Here is an 11,637-nt window from a genome sequence, read left to right on the forward strand (position 1 = left end):
CGAATCAGCAGGCTAGTAGCAGCTGCCGGGAGCCCTGAAGGCGGTGTCGGTTCCCGAGAGTTGCGTGCCGACCTCAGCCTCCTGGGGATACGGCCGGCCTCCCCGGGCCGGGCAGCAGTGAGGCAGCCTCCAGACAGCAGCTCCCAGGAGGCCAAGCGCGGAGTGGACAGGGCTGTAGCCGACCGGACAGTTCGGAGGTGATTTGTCCCCTCGGGGCAGCCGTAGGCGCCGCGTCTGGCCCCGCCGGGCCCACGTGACTCGGAGCGCCGTATCCCGTCGACCGCGGGCGTAATGGCGGCTCCTAGGCAGCTGTGCCGCTTCTGGGAATGGGGCAAAAACATAGTGTGCGTGGGCAGGAACTATGCGGAGCACGCCAAGGAGATGCGGAGCGCCGTGCTGAGCGAGCCAGTGCTCTTCCTGAAGCCGTCCAGCGCTTATGCCCCCGATGGCTCGCCCATCCTCATGCCGGCCTACAGCCGTGACCTGCAGCACGAGCTGGAGCTGGGCGTGGTGATGGGCCGGCGCGCCCGCGCGGTGCCCCAGGCCGCGTCCATGGACTACGTGGCCGGCTATGCCCTATGCTTGGACATGACCGCCAGAGACGTGCAGAACGAGTGTAAGAAGCAGGGGCTGCCCTGGACCCTGGCCAAGGGCTTCACTGCCTCCTGCCCCGTCAGCGCGTTCGTGCCCAAGGAGAAGATATCCGACCCTCACAAGCTGAGACTCTGGCTCAAGGTCAACGGCGAGCTCAGGCAGGAGGGTGAGACCTCCTCTATGATCTTTTCCATCCCCTACATCATCAGCTACGTTTCTAAGATCATTACCTTGGAAGAAGGCGATATCATCCTGACCGGCACGCCAAAGGGAGTTGGGCCTGTTAAAGAAAGCGATGAGATCCAAGCTGGCATAGACGGGGTCGTCAGTATGAGATTTAAGGTGGAAAGGGCGGAATATTGAGTCTATGTAAAGTGCCAAGTTTCAAGAGAGAAGGAGCAAGGCAGAAGCTAGCAAAGGTTATTACAATCCTTTAATGAGAAATCTATTTAAAAAATAATTAGCTTTGAGTGCTCTACCTCAAGGAAGATGGACCCTTCAAGAAAAACCTGATGTAGAACAGCTGGGCCAGTAATGGAAACAAGAAACAGTGCCTTCAGGAAGCAACCAGAATGAAGGATGGGTAATGGCCCTGAAGAGGAGAGGCTATTAAACCAAATGGTCAAAAGACCGGCCTTAGTTTTTCTAAAACTGGACTGGATAAGACTTTTCAATGGGTCAGTCTGGGATTTCAGTAGTCCAAGCCTTAAAATCTGTAAAGGAAGCTGAAAATCGTGTGCCAGATCAGTGTTTCTCAGATTTCCTTGATGATGATCATCTGTAGGTTATTTGTAAAAATAAAAATTTCCAAAATTACCGGCCCATCCCAGACTCACTGAATCAATCTCTATGATGATGGCCTGGAAAGCTGTGTTTACAGGGCACTCCAGGTGATTTTTTATTGGAGAAATTTGGAAAAACACCACTCCAGATAAGCCCTTAATTTAAAATTTCACTTAGTAAGTGAATGATTGATGACTATTTACCCATTTAACTCAGGGTATCCACCCTGGCCCGCAGACTGAATTTGGAAGATAATTTTGAAATTATTGCTTTCCAAATAAATGTGCTCTTGTTTGCCCTAAAGTTATACTTCTTCCCCTCCCAGTAGTGGTGAGGAAAGACACTTCCTTCTGGGGCTCCTGAGCACTGGGCTCTAACCGCTAGGCAAGTTAATAAGCACTTTCTCCCTCCCACCCAGGGTAAGGCATCTTCAGTGTGGTGGAATGGCCCAGGAGTGCTGCTGTGGCTCTCAACTGCTCCCTTCTCTGAAAACGAGGGAAGATGCACAGCACAGCTGTGGGAGTGCCTGGTGCTAGTGTGAACAGAAGGCATTTGCTAGGCCCCTCAGAGAAAGCTGAGGACATCTAATGTTAGTAACAATGGCTAACATTTACTGAGCACTTAGTAACACTAGGCATTGTGCAAAGAGCTTTCTGTGTAGTATTTAGTCCTCCACAAAGCTGTGACATTTCTATTGCTACTTCCACTCCATTTTACAGATGAAGGTGTAAATTTAAGAGGTAGGCAGCACTAAAGAGTGAAAGAGCCCAGATGTAACCTGGCTGTCCCAAGACCAGAACCTCAAGCCTGACCACAGTGGAGGGTGCATCCTGTAAACAGGTATGCAGTCCCCAGGTTTAAATTGTAATTTTTATGAGGAAGTGCCATAGTGAGATTTGTTTATTAAATGTCATTCTATTTTAACTTATTTTGCTTTTTGAACATGTTCATTACTGCAGAGTCAGAAAATACAGGTAAGCAAAAAGAACAACCAAAATCTCACCACCTAGAGGCAGCCAGAGTTAACCATTCAGTGTACATACTTCCAAATCTGTGGGCATGGTTGTCATTTTTAAAAAAATTTACTCATACCACCCATACTATTCTCTAGCCTGATAATCTTTTCATGTCACTCAGTATATTTCTGCAGTATTTTCACTGATTGCATAGCATTTTGTCATCTGTTCTCCATTTCTGGACATTGAGATTGTTGCTAATTACTTGCTTGTAGCAACAGCACACTGTAGTTCTTTCCTTTGGTTAGGCCCCCACAGGGGTAGAGCTGGGCCAATGGGAAGGGTATACTCATCTGGACAGTGTATCAGTCCAGCTAGCAGGTGCAAGGTTCAGCTGACATGAGTCTACCAAGTGGGTTTATTATGGCAAGCTAAGTACAAGCGGTGTCCACGTGAGTCCACTTGCCTGAGTGGACAAATCAGCACCCAGAGTGTACAGTGCCCCTGGGGTCAAGGGCCACCATAGTGTAGCACAAGTTTTGTCCAAAGTAGCTGTTTATGCAATGGCACAAAGATGTGACTCAGCACTGTAGGTACAGCACACAAAGTCCTTGGCTGCAAGGATCAGAAAACAATCGGCTCACCAATTCCAACAATTCCTGATGTTTTATAGCTTTGCTAACATCACCAGTAATCCTTTCATCCAGAAGATATATTTTTCCCTGACCTTTTTGTTCTGAGAAGTTAAAAGACTGGTACAATGAACCCCATACACCCATCTCTAGATGCAGCAATTGTGTTAACGTTTGCAGTGTTTTCTTTCTCTCACTTATTTCCTATCTACTTATTTTAGAGAACTGTTTGGAAATCAGTTGCACAACCACTTCACCCTTACAGCACACATCTGAGAATAAGCATGGTCTCTGAATAAGCACCACCATCACACCTAAAAATTCCATAATGTATCAGTCCATACAGAATATATTGTTTGGGAACAGTGTGGAGCAGAACTCAAATTCACATAAAAAGACCAGACTTAATGGTCTGAGACTGGAGGAACCCCTGAAGCCGCGGGCCCGGGACACTGTTAACCCAGAACAAACTATTCCCGAAGCTCACTCTGCAGACAAAGACTAGACTGGACTATAAAACATAAATACAAAGAGTGTGCTACTTAGTTCAAGTAGATACACAAGACTAAATGGGCTGCTCCTGTCCGGAGGCAGGAAGGGACAGAGCTGGCTGGATAGACACGGGAAACCCAAGGTGGAAAGGGCGAGTGTACTATCACATTATAGGGATTGCAGATACTGTCACATAACAGTATGTGTATAAATTTTTTGTATGAGAAATTAACTGGACCTGTAAACTCACCTAAAGCACAATTAAAAAATATATCATTTGACATCCATTCTTCTGGAGTTTTTTTTAAACATATATACATTGGGCTTTGATAAAAAGTTAGTATTATAAAGATCTGTTTCTGAATGATCACAGCTTTGAAAAGGCTATGAAGCAGCCCTTCTACTCTGCACACATGGGGTCGCCATGTGTCAGAGTCGACTTGATGTCAACTAACACCAACAACAATGCTTCTAAATAAAGTCTTTTTTGTTGAATGGGCCTTTCAATAGTAGGATTTTTTTACTGGTTTTTATTATTGATTTTAAAGTTTCTTCTTGAGGAATTCTTCAAATTTCCTTGGTTACGATGGAACCTAATATTTTAAAAATATATCAGAAAATATTAATAAATGAATTATTTCTTGTTCTACGAAAATTGTTGGTGTGGGCCGTCGAGTCGATTCCGACTCATAGCGACCCTATATGACATAGGGTTTCCTACGCTGTAATCTTTACAGAAACAGATCACCAGGTCTTTCTCCTGCAGAGCCACCAGGTGTGTTTGAACCACCAACCTTTTTGTTAACCATTGCGCCACCAGAGCTATCACCCATGATTCACCCATTGCCATAGAGTCGATTCTGACTCATAGTGACCCTACAGGACAGAGTAGAACTGCGCCATAGAGCTTCCAAGGAGCACTTGGTGGATTTGAACTGCCAGCCTTTTGGTTAGCAGCCATAGCACTTAACCACTGTGCCACCAGGGTTTCCTCACCCATGATTAAAAAAAAAAGGGTGACTGAATTCTGGAGGAAAAAAAAGCAATAAGAACCAGAGGACCCTTTCCCCTTAGAGAAGTCCCACCAGAGGAGGTGACACCCACCTGCTTCCCCAAGCTCTTGCTTCCCCTGCTCTGGTCAGGGCCCTCACTTTCCCAGGCCTGAGTCTCCTGGGCCTTTAACTCCTAGAGTACACCCTCCTCATATTCCAGCTCTTCAAATGATACATCCATTTTCCACCTGGAGTCAGCTCCAAGTGCCTTAGTGTTTATTTATTCCCTGAAGCCTTCACCTGGAGTCCTTGGGTGGTGCAGTTAATGCGTTCAGCTGCTAACCAAAAGGTTGGAGGTTCGAGTCTACCCAGAGATGCCTCAGAAGATCTCCTGAAAAATCAACCACTGAAAACCCTATGGGCGCAATTCTCTGACACATACAGGGTCACCATGAGTCAGAATCAATGACAAATAGAGGTGATAGTAGAACCCCCCCACCCAGCCCTGGTAGGCTTAACACATCTGGAACTCTTGATTATAGTGGGTTTTGTATCATTTGCTAATTCTTTCACCCCCATAAATCCTCCAGGACAGGGTCAGCACTACCTTCTGAAGTTCTCAGTGCTGACAGATTCTGACTTCTCTTCTCTCTCTTTTTGCCCTTTGCCCCTTGGCATCTCACAGAGAAGTGATAAGCAGGATGAACATTTCCTTTGGAAAGTGTGGACCTAGGATTGTATGGGGAATATGTTTCACAGGAAATCCATCTTTGAGGGAAGTGACAAGTCTGCAGTCGGACCGAGTCAGAAAGGAGTGTGTGGCGTGTTAGACTCAGACTAGACTCACGTGGCAAACTGCATGACAGAAACCAACTGCAGGATCATGACCAGGGTGCAGTGCTGGCAGCAACTCAAGAAACTGGAAACTCTCTTACGTGGCTATTGTGTGTAAAAAATTTTTCGGGGGGCAATTGGTCAATGATCAAAGCCTGACAAATGTTCCTGCACAGGCTCAGCAAAGCCTGATGGCCAGGACCCCAGTCTCACCCTGCCCTCCCCACCTCAGATGACCTGTGTGACTTAGAGCATAAACACTTTGTGCTTCAGATTCTCAACCTGTAAAATGGGCTAAATAGCAATACCTGCATGACAGCACAATGTCAGTGAAGTGCTTATCGTGTCTGTCACATATAGCACTTAATAATGTTAGCTATTAATATTATTGTAGTAATCTGCTGTCCAGAAATTTACCCCGAGGAGATTATTAAGAATGTGAACAAAGATTTAGCTGCAGCTGTTGTTTGCAACAGCTAAAGACAGGACACCCCCCGCCCCAAATGTTCAATGGTGCTGCAATGATTACATTCACTATCCTATACTCATCTAGTGGAATGGTATGCAGCCATTAAAATTATGTAGAATATTTATGGATGTATATCTTGGGTTGAATTGTGTACTCCCCCCAAAAATATGCTGAAGGCCCAATCCTCATACCTGGGAGTATGACTCTGTTAGGGAATAAGAGTTTTCTTTTACGTTATGTTATTGAGGTCATACTGCAGTAGGGTGAGTCTTAAACCAAATTCCTCCTGACTAGGGTCTTAAAAAATGGAAAACAGATCCAGAGACATACACAGGGGGAGATGCCATGTGAGGATCCACCTACAAGTGAAGGAATGCCCGGGGTTGCTGGAAGCTGAAAGAGACAAGGGAGGATCTTCCAGAGCAGACAGAGCAGAGATCTGCTGATGCCCTGGATTTGGCCTTTCAGGCTCCAAAACTGAGAGACAATAAGTTCTTGTTCTTTAAAGCCCCCACGGTGGTATTTCTGTTACGGCAGCACTAGGTAACTAAGACAAAAAAAACCTGTATTTGTAATTATACTTTAACATAGATGGACAGATAGATGATCGTCAGGAAAAACATACAAAAATGTGGAATGAGGGATTACAGGTTGTCCGGTTTCATTATCTATTTTCTAATTTTTCTACAACATGTAAAACTTTTAATAAAAAGAAAAAATATTTTAAAAGCAGAAAAACACCCCCGGGCTCCTTAAGATGAATAATGGTCAGGCAAATATATATGTGCTTCTGCCATGCAGAGCACTGAACCAATCAATACCTAAGCAGAACTAGGAAAGACTTACTGAAATGAACCAATAATAGAGGATTAGAAAAAATCGTATCATCATCAGCCTATGTCTATACCAAAACCAAAAACCAAACCCAGTGCCGTCGAGTTGATTCCAACTCCTAGCAACCCTATTGGACAGGGTAGAACTGCCCCATAGAGTTTCCAAGGAACACCTGGCGGATTTGAACTGCTGACGCTTTGGTTAGCAGCCGTAGCACTTAACCACTACGCCACCAGGGTTCCCATATCTATAAAGCAATATAAAATATGCAGCCAAAAAATGGTAAGACCAGAAAAAGAAAGGCTCCTGGGGGAGGTGGGGGCTCCAGACATGGGGGTGTTTCTTTCATGTGGACATCTCAATTATGCTGGGATGCTCAGTCTTTTAACCTCTTTGAGTACATGCCTAAACAGACTTAGATAGCGATCAATTTGTAATCTGTATTTCATTAATGTGCAAGGTAAATTTTGTGAAGCACCTTTAATTCCATTTGGCTTGATATCTAGCCCTGTAGACACGTCATTAGCTGACATGAGAAACCAGGGTGTCCCTTTAGTGAACTAGGTAACAGAGAGGAGGCTACTCAGAGCCCTCTGCTGGCTGTGCTGGCTCCACCACTACACTGGCAGAACCCAAGAATACACGCACATGCTTATATTATCGAATAAAACTATGGCTACATTTTATATACAATAGGTATGTGATAACTATGTATATGTGTGCATATATATATACACACACACACACAATATATACTGAAGCATGGCTCAAAATGAGAAGAAACAGCTGCTAACATCCATTAATAATCACAACGTGAAATGTATGAAGTATGAATCTAGGAAAGTTGGAAATCAAAAATGAAACGGACCACATAAAGATCAATATCCTAGGCATTAGTGAGCTGAAATGGACTGGTATTGGCCATTTTGAATCAGACAATTCTACGGTCTACCATGCCGGGAACAACAAATTGAAGAAGAATGGTGTCACTTTCATCATCAAAAAGAACATTTCAAGATCTATCCTAAAGTACAACACTGTCAGTGATAAGATAATATCCACATGTCTACAAGGAAGACCAGTTAATACAACTTTTTCAAATTTACACACCAACCACTAAGGCCAAAGATAAAGAAACTGAAGATTTTTTACCAACTTCTGCAGCCTGAAATTGATCAAACATGCAATCAAGATGCACTGATAATTACTGATGATTGGAACGTGAAAGATGGAAACGAAGAAGGATTGGTAGTTGGCCAAAGTAGCTAAAGTCAAATATGGCTTTGGAGACAGAAATGATGCTAGAGATAGCATGACTGAATTTTGCAAGACCAACGACTTTTTTATTGCAGAAACCTTTTTTCAACAACATAAACAGCAACTATACACGTGGACCTCGCCAGATGGAATACAGAGGAATCAAATCGACTACATCTGTGGAAAGAAATGATGGAAAATCTCAGTATCATCAGTCAGAAGAAGACCAGGGGCTGACTGTGGAACGGACCATCAATAGCTCATATGCAAGTTCAAGTTCAAGCTGAAGAAAATCAGAGTAAGTCCACGAGAGCCAAAGTATGACCTTGAGTATATCCCACCTGAATTTAGAGACCATCTCAAGAATAGATTTGACGTGTTGAGCACTAACGACCAAAGACCAGACGAGCTGTGGAATGACATTAAGGACATCATACATGAAGAAAGCAAGAGGTCATTGAAAAGACAGGAAAGATAGAAAAATGTAGGACAAAATTCTAACTCAAAACAAACAACCAGACTTGCTGACCTGACAGAGACTGGAGAAACCCTGAGAGAATGGCACCTGGACGCCCTTTCAGCTCAGTAATGAAGTCACTCCTGAGGTTTACCCTTTAGCCAAAGATTGGACAGGCCCATAAAACAAAAGGAGACTAAAGGGGCATACCAGCCCAGGGGCAAGGACTAGGAGGCAGGAGGGAACAGGAAATCTAATAGGCAACCCAAGGTTGAAAAGGGAGAGTGTTGACATGTCATGGGGTTGTTAACCAATGGCACAGAACAATATGTGTACTGACTGTTTAATGAGAAACTAGTTTGTTCTGTAAACCTTCCTCTAAACTGCAATAAAATATTTTTTAAAAGACCAAAATTAATGTCAGAAGAGGCTGAAAGTTGCTCTTGAACGTCGAGCAGCTAAAGCCAAAGGAAGAAATGATGAAGTAAAAGAGCTGAACAGAAGATTTCAAAGGGCAGCTCAAGAAGACAAAGTATTATAATGACAAGTGCAAAGACCTGGAGATAGAAAACCAAAACAGAGGAACACACTCACATTTCTCAAGCTGATAGAACCGAAGAAAAAAATTCAAGCCCTGAGTTGCAATACTGAAGGATTCTACAGGGAAAATATTAAACACAGGAAGCATCAAAAGAAGATGAAAGGAATACAAAGTCACTACCAAAAAGAACTGGTCAATGTTCAGCCATTTCAGGAGGTAGCATATGATCAAGAACTGATGGTACTGAAGGAAGAGGTCCAAGCTACACTGAAGGCATTGGTGAAAAACATGGTACCAGGAATGGACAGATTACCAATTGAGATGTTTCAACAAAAAGACGCAGCAATGGAAGCACTCACTTGTCTATGCCAAGAAATTTGGAAGACAGCTGGGAGAGATCCATATTTATACCCATGCCAAAGAAAGGTGATCTAACAGAATGCAGAAATTATCAACCAGTACCCATTGAGATTACACACAAGTAAAATTTTGCTGAAGATCATTCAAAAGTGGTTACAGTAGTACATCGACAGGGAACTGCCAAAAATTCAAGCTGGATTCAGAAGAGGATGTGAAACAAGGGATGTCATTGTTGATGTCAAACAGATCCTGGCTGAAAGCAGAGAACACCAGAAAGATGTTTACCTGTGTTTTAACAACTATGCAAAGGCATTCAGCTGCGTGGATCACAAGAAATTATGGACAACATTGAGAAGAATGGGAATTCCAGAACACTTAATTTTGCTCACAAGCAACCTGTACTCTGACCAAGAGGCAGTTGTTCAAGAACAAGGGGATACTGCGTGGTTTTAAGTCAAGAAAGATGTGCATGAGGGTTGGATCCTTTCACCATACTTATTTATACTGGTGGTGTAGTGGTTAAGTGCTATGGCTGCTAACCAAAAAGTCAGCAGTTCAAATTCACCAGATGCTCCCTGGAAACTCTATGGGTCAGTTCTTCTCTGTCCTGTAGAGTTGCTATGAGTCAGAATCGACTCAAAGGCAATTTTTTTTTTAATCTATATGCTGAACAAATAATCTGAGAAGCTGGACTATATGAAGAAGAAGAGGAATTAGGATCAGAGAAGGACTCATTAACAACCTTCAATATGCAGATGACACAACTTTGCTTGTTGAAAGTGAAGACGATTTGAAACACTTAACGATGAAGATCAAAGACCATAACCTTCAGTATGGATTATACCTCAACAAAAGAGTTTTGTTTTAATAATCCTCACAACTGGATCAATAAACCACATCATGATAAATGGAGAAAAGACTGAAGTTGTCAAGGATTTCATTTTACTTGGATCCACAATCCACACCCATGGAAGCAGCAGTCAAGAAATCAAAAGACACATTGCATTGGGTAAATCTGCTGCAAAAGACCTCCTTAAAGTGTTAAAAAGCAAAGACGTCACTTCAAGGACTAAGGTGTGCCTGACCCAAGCCATGGTATTTTCAATTGCCTCGTAAACACATGTGAAAGATGGACAATGAATAAGGAAGACTGAAGAAGAACTAATGCCTTAGAATTATGATGTTGGTTAAGAATACTTAATATACCATGAACTGCAAGAAGAATGAACAATTCTGTCTTGGAAGAAGTATAGCCAGAATGCTCATTACAAGTGAGGATGGCAAGACTTTGTCTCACATACTTTGGACATGTTATCAGGAGGGACAAGTCCCTGGAGAAGGGCATCGTGCTTAGTAAAGTGGAGGGTCAGCAAAAAAAAGGAAGACCCTCAATAAGATGGACTGACACAGTGGCTGCAACAATGGGCTCAAGCATAACAACGATAATGAGGATGGTGCAAGACCAGGCAGTGTTTCGTTCTGTTGTACACAGTGTCGCTGTGAGTCAGAACCAACTCGATGGCACCTAACAACAACATGTATACAAAATATATACCAAAGCTAATGGTGAAACAGCTCGGGCCCATGGACTGGATGTTAGGAGCAGGGCTTGCCTAGGCCTTATTGCAGTGGACCCTGCTGACCAATGGGCTCCCAGGTCCTTGCTAGAGGGCAGCCACCAGGGAGCCTGGCTCAGCAGCTCCGGACATGCCATCTGGGGTTGGGTGTCCTTCCCCACCTTGTGCACTCTTCTACACAGGGCCTGACTGGAGGGGATGCCATTTCCAGTGTTGCTTAACCTATAATGAATGCAAACCCAGCTGCCAGGTGCCCCGTCTTGCTCTCCTCCCCTGACCGGCCCCTCCTCCTCCAAATGAGGAGGGATCCTCTCCTCCACCACCACACATCTGTCCTTCCTTCCCTGCCCACCCACCCCACCCAATTCACCTTAACTAACACACTTCTTCTCCCCAAAGGAGAAGTACACTCCTCAGGGGGCCATCTGCTGTCTGCACAGCTAGGGGAAGGCCTTTATTGCCTCCCTCATCACCCCCACCTGGGCACACTAGGAGTCACTGTGTACCCCTCCCTTATAGATGCATCTGATGAAAGTCCCTGACTGGATCCTCTCCCAACACTAGGTTTATAGAAGAGTTTCATTACTTACTTTCCCCCTCCCTCTTCAGTCCTGTGGCAGGTAAGTGGAGCCTCCTGAAGTACCAGGCCCCAGGCACACTGGCTACTCTCTGACAGTGGGGCGGTGCTGACACCAGCTGCAGGTCTTCTCAGACTGAGTGCAAGTTAAGCAGTGTGCTTTGGGGCTGCCAGAAGGACAACTGAGCCAGAAGAGGGCTATGGTCTTAATATCTTCAGTGGGTCTCCTGCCCTTCAAAGCTCTTGAGGCTAGGGCACTGCTCATGTAACTTTTGAAGCTGG

At 44.3% G+C, this 11,637-nt stretch overlaps 2 protein-coding genes across 2 annotated transcripts in view; one reads left to right on the forward strand and one right to left on the reverse strand.

The window, feature by feature from the left end:
• Positions 1-11,478, reverse strand: part of HAGH (hydroxyacylglutathione hydrolase) — a 33,165-nt gene extending 21,687 nt beyond the window's left edge. The window contains exon 1 of the mRNA XM_023557531.2: positions 11,369-11,478. The gene's annotated coding sequence lies outside the window, so the exon portion shown is untranslated. The remainder of the gene's footprint in view (positions 1-11,368) is intronic.
• FAHD1 (fumarylacetoacetate hydrolase domain containing 1) lies at positions 13-3,955 on the forward strand. Its single transcript, XM_003417777.4, has one exon. It carries the CDS (start codon positions 292-294, stop codon positions 955-957), a length of 666 nt encoding a protein of 221 aa, XP_003417825.1. The 5' UTR covers positions 13-291; the 3' UTR covers positions 958-3,955.
• Positions 11,479-11,637: the final 159 nt, after the last annotated feature.

This window comes from Loxodonta africana, chromosome 12 (genome assembly GCF_030014295.1).
Source record: "Loxodonta africana isolate mLoxAfr1 chromosome 12, mLoxAfr1.hap2, whole genome shotgun sequence".
Taxonomy (NCBI): domain Eukaryota; kingdom Metazoa; phylum Chordata; class Mammalia; order Proboscidea; family Elephantidae; genus Loxodonta; species Loxodonta africana.

Coding starts and splice junctions, on each gene's coding strand:
- FAHD1 (XM_003417777.4), top strand. CDS start 292: ATGGCGGCTCCTAGGCAGCTGTGCCGCTTCTGGGAATGGGGCAAAAAC.